The 17,220-nt window shown below is 32.2% G+C and overlaps 1 protein-coding gene across 2 annotated transcripts; it reads left to right on the top strand.

Annotated features, from left to right (window-relative positions):
* The first annotated feature begins 711 nt into the window (after window positions 1-711).
* LOC139853088 (tropinone reductase-like 3) lies at window positions 712-3,021 on the top strand. 2 transcript variants are annotated; one of them, XM_071842451.1, is made up of 7 exons: window positions 712-871; window positions 914-1,050; window positions 1,354-1,470; window positions 1,625-1,759; window positions 1,981-2,106; window positions 2,310-2,411; window positions 2,504-3,019. In XM_071842451.1, the coding sequence occupies exons 1-7, from the start codon at window positions 847-849 to the stop codon at window positions 2,651-2,653; spliced, it is 792 nt and encodes a 263-aa protein (XP_071698552.1). In that variant the 5' UTR covers window positions 712-846; the 3' UTR covers window positions 2,654-3,019. The 2 variants fall into 2 exon arrangements, with proteins under 2 accessions (XP_071698552.1, XP_071698553.1); XM_071842452.1 differs by having other exon boundaries at window positions 717-868; window positions 2,504-3,021.
* The last annotated feature ends 14,199 nt before the right edge of the window (window positions 3,022-17,220 follow it).

Here is a 17,220-nt window from a genome sequence, read left to right as displayed (position 1 = left end):
ATAGATGAACAGAAAGTAGATAGATATGAATATGGATGAAAAGAAACTAAATTAATATGAATACGGTATCACTCGATCCATATTCGATTCATTGTCACCCATAAGTCTAATATTACTATACTATCTAAAAGACAAAACACTGTAGCACTATTCATCAATAGTAATCAAGGGTATTTTCGTCATTTCACTTTTTTGGGTCTCCAACGATAAAAGAAGCAACTTTCGTAAAAGAACCAACCCTTCAATGTTACCAAAAAATGTCGAACAAATTCTTTTTTACAAAAAAATCAACTATTTTTTTTCCTCAACGATAAAAGAGGCAACTTTCATAAAAGGAACAACCCTTCAATGCTACCAAAAGATGTCGAAAAAATTCTTTTTTACAAAAAAATCAACTATTAGATGTCGAAAAACATTCTTTTTTTACAAAATAGATCAACTAACTTAAAAAAAAGAACGCTAAAAGAAGCAATTTTCACAAAAGGAACAACCCTTCAATGTTAAATGTCGAAACAAATTCTTTTTTACAAAATAGATCAAGTCTTTTTTTTTTTTTAACTCGCATTCAAAACGGAGCCCCGGCGCAAAGCGAGGGGCTCCACAACTAGTTTTATACTAACTGAGTATGACTTTTAGTTTATTTAAAAAAAAAAAAAAGAAATTAAAAATCATACAGTAGTTTAAATTTGCACATTCATTGTTTCGGACGGCTACTAAATCTAGCATTTTACTCCGTCTAAGATAAAAAAGACAATAAAATATTTACAACTTGATGTATTTATATATGATCTACCGATCGATTTAACAGTTTATCGATGAGAGCAAGAGAACAAGAAGAAATCGGCAATGGAGAATAATAATAATAATAATAATAATAATAATAATAATAATAATAATAATAATAATAATAATACAAGTAGTTCTAAAATTGGGAGAAGATTTGAAGGTAAAGTAGCAGTGATAACAGCTTCAACTCAAGGGATAGGTTTCAGTATCGCTCACCGACTAGGTCTTGAAGGTGCCTCTGTTGTCATCTCTTCTCGCAGACAGGTCTGTTTTTCTTCCTCTTCTTCTTCGTTTGCCCTAAACCCTAATTCTCGACCTTGTTTTTATAAATTGTTAATGATTTTGATAATTATCTAATTTTTTGTTGCTTTAATTTAATCATTGGTTGAGTTGAATTGAATTGAATTGAATTGAATGGAAGGACTAGTTTCTTTGATAACATGAATTATTAATCTATTGACGATGTATTGCAATTATAAACATAATATGATTGATTTTCATTGGAATCACGATATCTGAATTGGTTGAATTTAGAGTAGATATTTGAGATCATTTTATTTTTTGCAGAGAAATGTGGATGAGGCAGTCGAAAAGCTCAAAGCACAAGGAATCGATGTGTTGGGATTGGTATGCCATGTTTCTAATCAACAACAAAGAAGGAATCTCATTCAACAAACTGTTCAGGTCATTTTACATTATTATTATTATCATTCTTATTTTAATTTTTATTCTCTGTGTAACTTCAAACTTTAATTCGCCTCCATATTTTTATATATGTATGCACATGCTTCTTTTTCAAATCTATTAAGTTGCTTCATCTCGATATTTATGGATACAGAAATACGGTAAAATAGATGTGGTAGTGTCGAACGCTGCTGCAAATCCGTCAGTTGACGCCATTCTTGACAGCCAGGAATCGGCCCTTGACAAGCTTTGGGAAATCAATGTCAAAACCTCTATATTGCTTCTTCAGGTAAAACTCATGCTCTTTATCAACATGTTTCAACAGGGAATTTAAGGGCTGTATACAATATTTGGGCCTTTTTTTTTAAATATATTTACATCGATCATGCTGCTGCAGAATATTAGCCCAAAATGATGTAACATTCACTTAAACATCAAATTCACTGCAACAGAATGAGTTATTTTGTGACTTTTAAGTTTTATTTTACGCCCTTCAAATGTTTTTTTCAGGATGCATCTCCTTATTTAACCAAAGGATCATCTATTGTTTTCATATCTTCTATCAGTGCTTATCAACCTCCATCTGGCATGGCCATGTATGGCGTCACAAAGACTGCCCTCCTTGGTCTTACCAAGGTAACTTACTTTTTTATTCTTATGTTCATTAATCATTAGTGCTTACTGCTATTGCATCTACCTTTTAAAAAATGTTATGTAGGATTCATGCCGAATACAGTCAGCAAATATTTGTTATACATGTAAATGCTAAATGCCCTAAAAGAATATAAATCTAACATTTTACCAATTAAATGATTCGAGCATTCTTGATATTTGTATAGGCGCTTGCAACTGAGATGGCCCCACATACTCGTGTGAACTGTGTGGCACCAGGGACTGTACCTACACACTTTGCTAGTTTTATAACTGATAACGATACTATTGTAAGTGTCTTTACTTTAACTTCTATGTGTTCGTGTCTTTAGTTTTACATAGTAAACATCTTTATTAAACTACATGTCTTTTGTGCTGTCAGAGAGACTCCATTTTGGGAAAAACACCGCTCAAGAGGCTCGGGACAACGGATGATATGGCGGCAGCCACCGCTTTCTTGGCCTCCGATGATGCTTCGTATATAACTGGCGAGACTATTGTGGTTGCCGGAGGAATGTCTGCTAGACTGTAGATCTAAATCCTCGTCATACAAGAAGAAAACTGGTACAAGAAGAAAACTGGTACGGATCAAGAAAATAAGAGATGGACCTACGAGACCATTCCTAAATTAGTTTATTTAGAGGTTATGTTTATGTATACGTTGTGTTGCTAAATCTATGAGAACAAAGTATCTACAAAATTGGTCCATTTTGTGGTTATCAAATATATTTTACTTTAAACATATGTTTATGTTAAGGAACTTTTTTTTTAACCAAAATGCCACTGGCCTGACGGTATCGAGGTGCCCTTATGACCTTTGGGTTATGGGTTAAGTCCTGGGCTGAACTTTATCTATATCTTCGTGTAGAAAATCGTGATGGGTGAGTGCATTTTGACTTTCAAAGAAAATGAACTTTCTTTTACACATGTAAAAAGTTTCCTTGTTTTTGAGACATACTCTGTAAATATGACACCTACATGCCATCCCTGTAAATGAGATGGTGTCTACCTGTATGATATGTTTTTTTTTTTCTTTTCTTTTTTCATTCATTCATGCTATTTCTTTTGAGGATCAGATATATAAAATATTCTCATATCATATGACCTTGTATAATCATACTATCTTGTTTTATTGATTTTAATAATATTTAAGTTTCATGGTCGCATGTATATTGCTGCACTGATTTAAATTGGGTCACATTATCTCCCTCACTAGCATGCACTTTTTAAATAATTCTGAGTGTTTTTTTTACGCTGGACAGAAGACAAAATTATGAACATACCATATCATGTGATTTTATCACATTATTCTTTCTACTTATCACTTGATAAAATCACGCTAATTGCGACACACATTTTGCACAACTTAGCTAAAGGTGTTGTTATGATTTCATAGACATTTTGTTGGTAATTGCACTGCGTATGTAATATGTTCACATGTTTTATAAGTCATAAGAAACCAATAAATTTAAGCGATCACATTTTACTTATGGTTACAACTTACAACACAAAAATTGCTTGCATATTTGAAACAAACATTTACTAGAGAGTAGAGAACATAGTGTCCTTTCGAGAAAAAAGAACAATAAACTTAACTAAAAATCGAATAAGAGCATGTCACGGTTTCATGCAAATCACAGTGATCCTAAAACATTCATGGAGGCGAATGTAGAGTATATGAGGTGCCCACTAGTGGGAAATTTTTTTTATACATTTTATTCTTTAAATTGTACAGGACACCAATAAATTCAACTATAGAACTCTATATATTTTTAAATTTTATGATTTTTTTAAAAGGTAAATAACCATTAAATTACCCTTCAAACATAATTATCTTTTGAAAAAAAATTTAAAACTCCATTGAATTTTCATTGTAGATTCGCCACACCTTTTCACTTTTTTGGTAATTTCATATCATCACAAGCTTCACAATAGGCATTAAAATTATAAATAAAATCATACATAAACTACAATTCACATGTTACACATCTTACACTAATGTGTAATCAAATTTCTTCAAGACATTATGTTGGTGATTTCATATATCAATCACATGCTTTACCAGTCATCCTAGACATTACAAACGGGGACACGTATCATGCCATTTCACTTTCCAATCAACACTGTAGTTTCACTATAAATTAGACCACTTGCCACACAAAAAAAATAAAAACATCATTAATCTTTTCAACCTTGTATAATAAGCTCTATTTAAGTTATAAACAAAATTGAAAATGATCGGTAGCGCTTCAAATACTGTGCTTATAATGTTGCTGTTTGTCAATATAAATAGTGCAAACATATTGGTAGATGCAATTTCTTGTCAAGATGCCATAATTCGTATGCTACCTTGCCGTCTGTTATGTTCAACCTGGATTATCAATCGCAGTTAAACAGATAAAATTCAACCTGAAAGCTGGAGCTATAGAACAGCAATGGAGTTGAACTTTTATTACACAAGACGAAGTCTAGGGTTACAATTGGGAAAGAGAGAGTACAATTACAAATCGATAACTGCCACTAACAGAAACTGACATCCTATTTAAGCTAACTGAATCACAACAGCTCAATTGCAGAATTGGGGAAGATGCACGTGCTTTGCACGTGCCTCCCATTTAATCCATTATTCAGCTACTCCACGTGCCACGCACGGTCCTTTCATTTGACAGACCACGTGCCTCCCACGTGGTATTTAACAGCTACTTAACAGACCCTAACAATCCCCCCTTCTTAAAGAAATTATTGTCCACAAGAATTAGGGTTCAAACAATTGGAAAGTTTGGAAATCGTCGAGCTAAATCTTCTGCAATTTCCCAGGTAGCATCTTCAGGCCTACCATCAGACCAGTGAATCAACAAACTCACAGCTGCAGCATTACCCCTTTTTGTCAATTTCCTGTCCAAAACCTGAAGTGGCTCTGGTGCAATCACTGCAGTATGATCCATTAATGGCATAGTTCCAGAGTGAGTTGGAGATGATCCCTTATGCAACTTGAGCTGTGAAATGTGAAACACAGGATGAACTTGAGATGTTGGTGGTAATTCTAGCTTGTATGCTACAGCTCCAATTCATTCCACAATTTGAAAAGGGCCATAGAATTTAGGTGACAATTTGTGGAAAGTGTGTTGTCTCAAGGTCATTTGTCTGTATGGCTGCAACTTGACATAAACCCATTGACCAATGGCATACTCTTTATCTGTTCTCCCCTTATCTGCATAGTGTTTCATCCTCTCTTGAGCAATTCCCAAATGAAACTTTAGCATGGCTATAACCTCCATTCTAGCAGTAAGTGACCTGTCCACTGCATCCACCATGCTTTATCCTTCCGTGTACAATATGGGGTCCATAGGTTTTTGTCCATACACAACTTCATATGGGGTAATATTAATGGCTGTATGGTAACTAGTATTGTACCAATATTCAGCCAATGCCAACCAGTTTGCCCACTCTTTAGGTTTCTCCCCAGTCATACATCTAAGATAACCTTCCACACACTTGTTGACAATCTCAGTTTGCCCATCCGTTTGGGGATGATAGGCAGTAGATAAGCACAACTGAACCTTCAACCTTTTAAACAACTCCTGCCAGAATTTGCTAACGAAAACCTTATCCCTATCACTGAATATAACCTTGGGTAGTCAGTGCAGTCTATAAATGGTGTCAAGGAAAATTTGAGCCACCTGCAAGGCTGTAAAAGGATGTGCCAAAGCCATGAAATGGGCATACTTGCTCAGTCTATCAACCACCACCAAAATGACACTTTTACCAAGTGACAGAGGCAAGCCTTCTATGAAATCCATAGAGATCTCACTCCAAATCCTCTGGGGTATTGGTAAAGGCTGCAATAAGCCAGGATACTGAGTAAGATCAGCCTTATTCTTCATACAAACATCACAGCCATTTACAAATTCTTTCACATGCTTCTTCATTTTTCTCCAATACAACCCACTAGTCAATCTTTTTGTAGTAGCATTAATACCAGAGTGCCCTCCTACTGGATCATTGTGAAAATGTGTCACTAATTTGTTCCTCAATACTGGATCAGACCCCACCACCCATTTACCTTTCCTTGTCAGTATTCCATCTTGCATTGCATAATGTTTGGATTGCAGCTCTCCAGCCTGCAGTTTGACCCTGAGTTGTTGCAAGTCAACATCAGTCAACACACTTTGCTTAATCTCTTCTAGTAAGTCACCATATACTGAAGTCACACAAACTTGGTACAATTGACCCATACCTTCTACCCTAGATAAGGCATCAGCTACTATATTCTCACTTCCTTTCTTATACAAGATTTCATAGTCAAACCCTAGCAATTTAGGAAGATACTTCATCTGAATAGGAGTAGAAATTCTCTGGTCCAGCAAAAACTTCAAGCTGATGTGATCAGTCTTTATTTTGAAATGCCTATCCAATAAGTACCCCCTCCATTTGTCCAAAGCCATGATGACTGCCAGAAACTCCTTCTCATATGTAGACAAAGCTTGGTGTCTAGGAGATAATGTCTTACTAAGATAAGCCAATGGGAGCCCTTCTTGCAATAACACAGCACCCAACCCTATTCCTGAAGCATCAGTCTCTACAGTAAATTCCTTATTAAAATCAGGCCACCCAAGCACTGGTACCTGCTGCATAGCTAACTTCAATTGTTCAAAGGCTGCAGCTGCTTGCTCAGTCCACTGAAAAGCATCTTTTTTAAGTAACTGAGTTAAGGGTTGGGCTAGGGTAGCATAACCCTGCACAAATCTTCTGTAATAGCCAGTTAACCCCAAGAATACCCTCAATTGCTTTAAAGTTTGAGGAACAGGCCATTGTTTCATTGCTAAAATCTTGGAAGGATCAGTTGCTACACCCTGAGCAGAGATTACATGCCCCAAGTATTCAACTTGGTTGGTAGCAAACACACATTTGGACTTCTTTGCAAAAAGAGTGTGACTTCTCATGATCTTTAACACAATTTCCAAATGTAGCAGGTGATCTTTTAAGTTGGAACTATATATGAGGATGTCATCAAAGAACACTAGCACAAACTTTCTGAGGCACTTCTTAAACACATTATTCATGAGTGACTGGAAAGTGGAAGGAGCATTAGTAAGGCCGAAGGGCATGACCAAAAATTCATAGTGCCCTTCATGTGTTCTAAAGGCTGTCTTTGCTACATCTCCTTCAAACATGAAAATTTGATGATATCCAGACCTAAGATCCAACTTTGAGAATACCTTAGACCCATGTAATTCATCAATCAATTCCTCAATGATGGGAATTAGAAACTTATCCTTCACTGTATGTTTATTCAACTGCCTATAATCAACACACATACGCCAACTTCCATCCTTCTTTTTGACCATCACAATAGGTGCAGAAAATGGACTCTGACTTGGCCTAATGACACCTGTTTCCAGTAATTCACTCACCATTTCTTCAATAGCATTCTTCTGTGCAGGAGGATGCCTGTATGGTCTGACATTAATAGGTTGAGTTCCTTCCTTGAGTGGTATTCTGTGATCATGCGACCTTGTTGGAGGTAATTCAGTTGGTGTGGCAAACACATCTTCAAATTGAGTTAACAAAGAATTGAGATCAGCATTTTTACTCAACTGATCTACAACTTCCCCTTCTTTACCAGTTGACAGCTGGCATAGTGTTACAGGGTAAACACATAAAAACATAGAGGAGAGTTGTGCTTGCTGTTGACTCAAACTTTTACTCATCTTTTTACCATTTGTCCACTGAATAGCTGATTTTTTTGTACCTCTAAGTTCCACCTTCTTCTTGTTGTAGTAAAAAACCATAACCAATTTTTCAAAATTCCATCTTATTTTTCCTAAAGTGCTTAGCCATTGTATACCTAGCACCATATCACAGCCCCCCAATGGTATTACCACCATACTGCTAGTAAATGTTTCACTGCTCAAGTTCCACTCAAGAGTACAACACTTAGTTGTGACAATCTTATGGCCACCAGGCACCATCACATGCACTGGTTCAATATTTTTCAATTGACACCCCAACCTTTTAGCCATTTCAATATCTAAGAAGTTGTGTGTGCTTCCTGAGTCAATTAAATGTGTATTCCATGTATTCTTACATGACCAGTAATCCTCATGGTTTGATAAGTGCTTGTGCCAGTTAAAGCATTAAGAGAAATGTGTGGAGAATTTTCAGTGTAAGTGTCCAAAGCATCAGAGAACAATTCATCATCATGATGTTCACTATTTTCAACTGTGTCTTCACCACCACCTTCTCCAATAACCTCAAGAGAATATACTTGTCCACTACACTTATGACCAGGCATGTACTTTTGATCACAGTAAAAACATAAGCCTTTAATTCTCTTTTCTTATATTTCTTTTTGTGTTAACCTTCTACTACTACTTCTAGCATTATTGCTATAGTGTGGACTTGGCAAAGTTAAATGTGTTTGTGCAGTGGGAGTTGTAGTGACCTGGGAATTTCTGACCAAATTTAAACTTTAATCTTTATATGTTTCCAACACGATAAGCAAAGTCTGTAATGTTGAAGTCTCAAAAACTTCGAACTGTATCCATGTATACATTTGATCGTTGAACTATTCATTTAACCCTGTGACTATCTCCAACGATTCACGAACAGTTGTTGTATATATATATATATATATATATATATATATATATATATATATATATATATATATATATATATAATTATTAGTGTATATGTTAAATTACATTAATATAATACAAATAAATCATTCAAATTGAATTACAAATTTAATGTGATGAATAAAATAATTAAATTATTAATAAAATATCTTATATAATTAGTAAGTATAACATAAATAATAATGTACAATATTATGTACAAGTTAAACTCTAGTTGTTATAATTACTCTTAGTATTATCATAAAATTAAACATAATAATATTAACATCAGTGTTAATAATTGTATGATATAAATATGAAACCAAATATGTATAAATTATTAGATTATTGTTAATATTATTATTATTATTATCATTTAATGATATCCATTTTATTAAAATTAGAATTATTATTAATGTTACTATCCTTATTGCTATTATTAAAATCATTATATTGTTATTACATTTACTTTTACTAGTTATATAAATATTTCGATAGTTATTATTATTAGAAATCAATTTCTACAATTAATAATAAATATTGTAAATATAATCTTTATTAAAATAAGATTATTATTATTACACATATATATAATTATTATTAATATTGATCGTATATTTTAGAACCACAAATATAAACCAATAATTACAGATAAACCAGATAAATAACAGATAAATAATTTATTTAGGGTTATATTAGATATATAAATATTCAAAGAAATAGATATATAGATATAAACTATGATATACACAGATTATATATATACATATACAGACTACTGGATACAGATATATATATATATATAAATATAGATACGTGATGTAACTATATGAATACAGAAAAGAGAGTAACCAGTTTCAGATCGTTTTCAGCTGTAGCTAATTTACTTTGTTAGTACAAATCAGAATCTAAAACAAAAGGATAAATCCAAATTTCTGTTATCAATCTTTGTCTTCTGCTATTTTTTTATTCTTATTTTGTACCTGGTAAAAAAAAAGGGTTGTCGACTCTCCATGCTATATACCAAGCGAGCTATTTCAATTGATAAAAATTCATTGAACCTACTACTATATTTATCAACCACACACTGCTACGAGCTGCTTTTAACCCTCGAATTTAAACATAAAATGAAGAACCCAGTTCCTTCACCCCTGTTCTTGAGCCGTTTTTCAAAATTAACAATTTCGGAATCCATTTTAAAATCTAACAATGCCAAGTTGTTAGGATTCAATTTCTCAAACTATCTGCAAGGTTTCATAATCCAGTTCATCCTATAGAGGTTCAATTTTCGAGTCAAATTTACTTTTCAAACAGTCAAACGGGATGTTCATCCTAAAATTTGAACTATGTTAAATTGATTATGCAGAAAGTTTGTAGATGTCATTTACTATTTTTTTCATTCAATGATCGAGGTCTAAAACGCTTTGGAAGTTCGAATTCGAATTAAAGTATATACGTGTTCATAGTAACGCTGCTCAGTTTTTTTATATTTTCTTTTCGGTTTTAATTGATTTAAATTCATCTCTAAACGTCTCTGTATCATTTACAAATCCTAAAAACTAATTAATTAAGTGGTTGTTAATTGGTTCGTTCTCTGGTCGATTTAGTTAGTGAAGAAGATAAAGGGATCAAATAAATGGTCGAGTTATATTTTTTAGTCTGAGAGGTTATAACAGAAAATGGGCACAGCCCAGATGGTTTAGGATAGGGACGGGTGTTCGAAAGGTCATGGGTTCGAGTCTCGATATTGGCTCTTTTTTTTAGGCTTTCTTCAAAGGTTGTTACTCTTCATTATTATTTCATTATTATTATTGTTAACATTATTATTATTATTAATAAGATTAAAATTACCATTATTATTATTAATATTAATTGTTATTAGTATTATCATTATTATTAAAATTATTATCATTATTATCATTAGTATTATTATTAGTAGTAAAACTATTATAATTACTATTATTAGCATCTTTACTATCAATGTTAATATCATTATCATTAGTATTATTGAAATTATTATATAAAGTATTGTTATTATAATTACTAAGCATATTATTATATTTATCATCCTTAACATGTATTATCTAAAATTATCATTGTTATTAAGAATTTGTATTATTATTAAAAAGTATCATTTTTATTATTGTTACAACTGTAGTATTAAACGAATCATTATAAGTAAAACTATCATTTTATCATTATTAGTAAAAACAACATTTATAGTAAAATTATCAGTAATATTAAAATTGTCATTATTAAAATTAACATACTTATTATTATCCCTAATCTAGCATTATTACAAATAGTAGTTTAATAAATAAATGATCTTTAGATAAAAATATACAATTAATACACATAATTTAACTATATTATTAATTATGTATAAAATGAAAATATATAAGTAGATAATAAAACTTATAAATTATTATAACAATTACATAACTAAATATATATACAGTTGTTTGATTTCGATTATATGTTTTAATAAATATATATACAAATGATATAGGTTCGTGAATCCGAGGCCAACCCTATACTTGACCAATGTCGTTCTATGTATTTTTACTACAAAATACATTAGGTGAGTTTCATTTGCCTTTTTACCCTTTATATTTTTGGGCTGAGAATACATGCAAAATTTTTTATAAATGTTTTACGAAATGGACACAAGTAATCGAAACTACATTATATGGTTGAATTATCGAAATCGAATATGCTCCTTTTTATTAAGTCTGGTAATCTAAGAATTAGGGAACAGACACCCTAATTGACGCGAACTCTAAAGATAGATCTATCGGGCCCAACAAGCCCCATCCAAAGTACCGGATGCTTTAGTACTTCAAAATTTATATCATGTCCGAAGGAGGATCCTGGAATGATGGGGATATTCTTATATGCATATTGTGAATGTCGGTTACTAGGTGTTCAATCCATATGAATGATATTTTTATCTCTATGCATGGGACGTATGTTTACGTGAAATGGAAATATGAAATCTTGTGATCTATTAAAATTATGAAATGATTATTTATGTTAAACTAATGAACTCACCAACCTTTTGGTTGACACTTGAAAGCATGTTTATTCTCAGGTATGAAAGAAGTCTTCCGCTGTGCAATTGCTCATTTTAAAGATATTACTTGGAGTCATTCATGACATATTTCAAAAGACGTTGCATTCGAGTCGTTGAGTTCATCAAGATTATTATTAAGTCAATTATAGTTAGATATATTATAAAATGGTATGCACGCCATCAACTTTTGATGTAATGAAAGATTGTCTTTTCAAAAACGAATGCAATGTTTGTAAAATGTATCATATAGAGGTCAAGTTCCTCGCGATGTAATCAACTGTTGTGAATCGTTTATAATCGATATGGACTTCGTCCGGATGGATTAGGACGGGTCTTCACAGTTGGTATCAGAGCGGTGGTCGTAGCGAACCCGGTCTTGCATTAGTGTGTCTAACTAGTAGTCGTTAGGATGCATTAGTGAGTCTGGACTTCGACCTGGTCTGCATGTCAAAAATTTTTGCTTATCATTTTGTGTCGAAAATCATCTGATTATCATTCTTAGTCTAGACACGTCTTGCTGCATTGATTGCATGAATAGTGTATAGACAAGATTTATATCTTAGCGTATCTGTTACTGTAAACCTTACCTGGCGTATCCCGTAAATTCCTCCGTAATCTACGAAACCTTTTATTCTATATATATGGATATTCTATGTAATTAAGAATAACATCCGTTAGCCAGAAAATCATTTCATATCTAAAAATTCTTTATTAAATCGTACAAAATGGAATTCGTCATTAGTTCAAGTCACTCAGATTCCGAAATGGAATCTCACTCAAGCTCCGAAAGCAGTGTGACCGAAATGGATCAACCAATCAGTCATCATCTATTCTGGATGAATTGGGGATGGGTTCGTAGCCTCCTCAATCATTGGAGACAAGAAGAAGGTGATCCTTTCCATCCGCCACATTGCCCTATTGGCGAAGAACCTGAAGCACTTACAGGTGAACCTGTTCGAAACACCATCTTTTCTCTCATTTCCAGAGTATCTCGCCATGATTATATACTATACCAAATTCTAGATTATATTTATCCGCTAGTTCGAACCGAAAATCACCCCGGTGTAATAGAAGAAGTCAACAAGCTTCGCGCTCGGGTAGTGGCTTTAGAGAATATGGTGCGAAGGTTACAAACACCAGCAGCAGCACCAGCAGCATAACCAGTACCACCACCAATGTCAACAGTACCATCACCACCACCAACATCAACATTCGCATCCCACACCTCAACATCTTAATCTATACCTCGAACATCAACGTCATACGCACCATGGATAGCAAGGAGTACCAACAACAACATCATCACACGTCTCAACATCGCAATCTATACCTCAAGCATAATCATCGTTCTACGAATTGTTTTACGAATCGTTCTACATAAACTATCTTCGTCCTTCATGGTGATTATGTAATCTCTAATATTTTAGAGATTATGTACTCTAGTTCTAGCCGTAAATCTGATGAGTTTAATATCACATTGACTCATTAAATCCATAATTACGTCTGAAGAAAATATATATGTATATATGTTTTCATAAAGATTGTAATTAAAATTTTTATTGTACAAACTGTTAATGGTGAAAATATTTTAACGGGTAGGTAATACCCGAGGAATATTTAGATTTCACATTAATAAGTTACACTGTACATTCTTCAAATCTGATTCAACAGTCATTTACTATTCCACTTACATCCACAGATATACGTAACCGTTCACCACAGAATAATCATTTTTCATTCAATTTCATATTTGGATTTTTATTTATCAGAATTCAACAAGTGGCATAATGAAGAAAACATTGGACCAAAATAAAATTTGTTAGAAACAAACAAATTAACTATGAGGAATTGTGTTAAGAATCCACGCTAACTGTTCCTAGCTAACTGGTTACATTTTTATCGCAGTTTATTTATCGCAATCTAATTCTCGCAATTTTATTTATCGTCATTAAATTTCTGTTATTTACTTTACGCACTTTATTTATCGTTATTTAATTTTCTGTTATTTATTTTACGCACTTTAAATATCGGGACACGTATACAAGGTTTTGACATATCATATCGACACATCTATATATATTATTTGGAATCACCATAGACACTCTATATGCAGTAATGATCGAGTTCTCTATACAAGGTTGAGGTTGATTCTACAATAATATGTATAGTTTGAGTTGTGATCGAGTCTGAGACGTATACGGGTCACGATACGTATTAATTAATTCGAATATTATATATTAAACTATATATGAATTGTTGAATTACTAACTGTGGACTATCAAGTAAGGAATACCAACAATTGGACAATTAAAATGAATTAAAATATTAATTATAACATATGAAACTAAACAATTCTTCAAGTTTGCCACTTGATTTCATCTTAAACCTCATTATATCTTGACAATTACAATCTGCATTCAAACCTTTCATGATTCTTGAAAACACCTCAATCGAGAGGATGAACCAACCGCACTTCATCTACGGGAGGAAAAATTTATGCATATAGTTATGTACCTGAAAAACTCTCGGAAACTGAGTAAACGTTTAACACGTAGCTGTGCTAATTCCTTTAGCATTATTATTACCAAAAATAACTTTGCAACTCCCGTTCGAGATAGCCAATTTTGTCACAGCTCCAGCAAATCAACTTCGACTTTTCGTTCGAAACAACCTTATTATAACGTTGATATATACGCGTGCTCTTTTATTGTTGCCAGGGAACCTTTCATATTCCACCATATTACCATCAGCGTTTAATCATCTAAAAACACAATTTTCCTGAAACCACCTCGGACTAAGAACCGATGATTAAGATATCATAGCATTAAATGCAGAGGAAACAGAAAAATGGTAGATGGTCTAAACGACCAAAAGTTTGATGATAAAGAAAGGAGTGTTAGGAACGCTCGATAGAAAATTGGGTATTGAAAAACAGATTGAGCTACCCATGAAGGAGACCAAGGACAAATACAAGGACCATACCATATATTCAAAGAATCCAGATAATTCTGGATCCGATGAAACCTTCAACGAATATCTTGCTCCGTACTCATGTTAAAATCTTGCGGAAAATCTTCCTCATCAACCATCGAACTTAGAAATTCCAAAATATCATCATCAATATCTTCGATATTTCTGAGGATATTTTCATAAATATTTTCGTCTGAAATTATTTACCTCTTCGTGCTTCCTGTGTATCATTATATTGGAAACATTCAATAGAAAATTTAGTACCGAAAAGCGGATTATGCGAAACTATGAAGGAAGCCGTGGACAAATCACAAAGAATAAGTTTGACTTCAAAGAATCTAAATGATTCAATGTCTGCTGAAATCTTTAGCGAATACCTTGCTTCTGACTCCAAACTCTTGCGGACAGATTTTCTTTACCATCCTTCGATATTAGAAATTCCAAGATATCATCGTATCTTTCATTATAAATATCCTCCATATTTCTGAAGATATTTACATAACTATTCTTATCTGAAATCATTAATCTCATCATGATATCAGTGTTACATCATATAGAAACTGTTAGTTTCTATATTCTGTAAACTTTCGAGCTTATAATATGAATGTTATTGAAGTAATGTTGGGAACTGATGCATGAGTTAGTATAATATAATGACACTTGATCAACGTGATTATATTACAGTAAGTCATGCTGAGTTTCTAAATGGGATATGATGATTCACAGATTATAACGTCATCATGTGCCATGTTACACGACTCTTACATTTTATCTGATATATAAACATATCAAGAACATATTTTCTTGATAGTTTTATCTTTTCTGGATATTCTGGTAATTTGACGAATCAAGATCGTGCTATTACCATTTCTTTCTTAGAACATTAACTATGTTCATTTCGAAGTTCATATCTTTGAATTCTGGACCGTTGCTCGCTTTACTAGAGGTCGAGAGGATAGAAAAAAGGCAAAGAGATCCAAAATATAAGGGAGAATATAAAACCCAACAACAACACCGAAATTACAAACTGTGGATATCAGTGCGTATAGGAATATAAAGACACGGGAAGATTATAAATACAATAATCCCTAGAGCATAATAGAAATAAATAGATTCTTCAGGTGGGAGTTGAAAAAGAAGAACGATCATTGCGATAGTAAGAATAAGAACAAGGATCAGAACAGGGTTAAGCTTTTTCATAAAATCTTTTGAATTTGGGAATTGAGTATAGAAGTGGTGAAAACAAATGGAACGGAAAAGGTGAATTTATAAAGGAAATATCAGACGTAGTAATCGGGGCAGTTCACCGTATTTAATTAAAGAGATCTTAATTTCCATAAATTCCGAAGAATCAGATCTTATAAATCTTCAAGATTTTCTTTTAAATCCCATGAATTCCGGAATTCAAACCTGACTACGTCAAACGTTAAAAAAAAAAACAAATCTTTGTTTCTCATTTCATTCTTTTGTGAATAGCTTCACTCGTGCTCTCCGAATAATCAAATTGTTTTATCCATATTACTCAATGATGATAAAACTCTATTTATCAACTCATATTCGTCATGAAAACATTTTTATAGTTAGCCATGACGACCTCACTCAAATTTCGGGACGAAATTTCTTTAACGGGTAGGTACTGTAGTGACCCGGGAATTTCTGACCAAATTTAAACTTTAATCTTTATATGTTTTCAACACGATAAGCAAAGTCTGTAATGTTGAAGTCTCAAAAACTTCGAACTGTATCCATGTATACATTTGATCGTTGAACTATTCATTTAACCTTGTGACTATCTCCAACGATTCACGAACAGTTATTGTAAATAAATACGTATATATATATATATATATATATATATATATATATATATATATATATATATATATATATATATATATAATTATTAGTGTATATGTTAAATTACATTAATATAATACAAATAAATCATTCAAATTGAATTACAAATTTAATGTGATGAATAAAATAATTAAATTATTAATAAAATATCTTATATAATTAGTAAGTATAACATAAATAATAATGTATAATATTATGTACAAGTTAAACTCTAGTTGTTATAATTACTCTTAGTATTATCATAAAATTAAACATAATAATATTAACATCAGTGTTAATAATTGTATGAAATAAATATGAAACCAAATATATATAAATTATTAGATTATTGTTAATATTATTATTATTATCAATTAATGATATCCATTTTATTAAAATTAGTATTATTATTAATGTTACTATCCTTATTGCTATTATTAAAATCATTATATTGTTATTACATTTACTTTTACTAGTTATATAAATATTTCGATAGTTATTATTATTAGAAATCAATTTCTACAATTAATAATAAATATTGTAAATATAATCTTTATTAAAATAAGATTATTATTATTATTACACATATATATAATTATT

Source organism: Rutidosis leptorrhynchoides, chromosome 6, assembly GCF_046630445.1.
Source record: "Rutidosis leptorrhynchoides isolate AG116_Rl617_1_P2 chromosome 6, CSIRO_AGI_Rlap_v1, whole genome shotgun sequence".
Taxonomy (NCBI): domain Eukaryota; kingdom Viridiplantae; phylum Streptophyta; class Magnoliopsida; order Asterales; family Asteraceae; genus Rutidosis; species Rutidosis leptorrhynchoides.
Note: the sequence above shows the minus strand (reverse complement) of the source record. Positions and strands in the feature narration are given on the sequence as shown.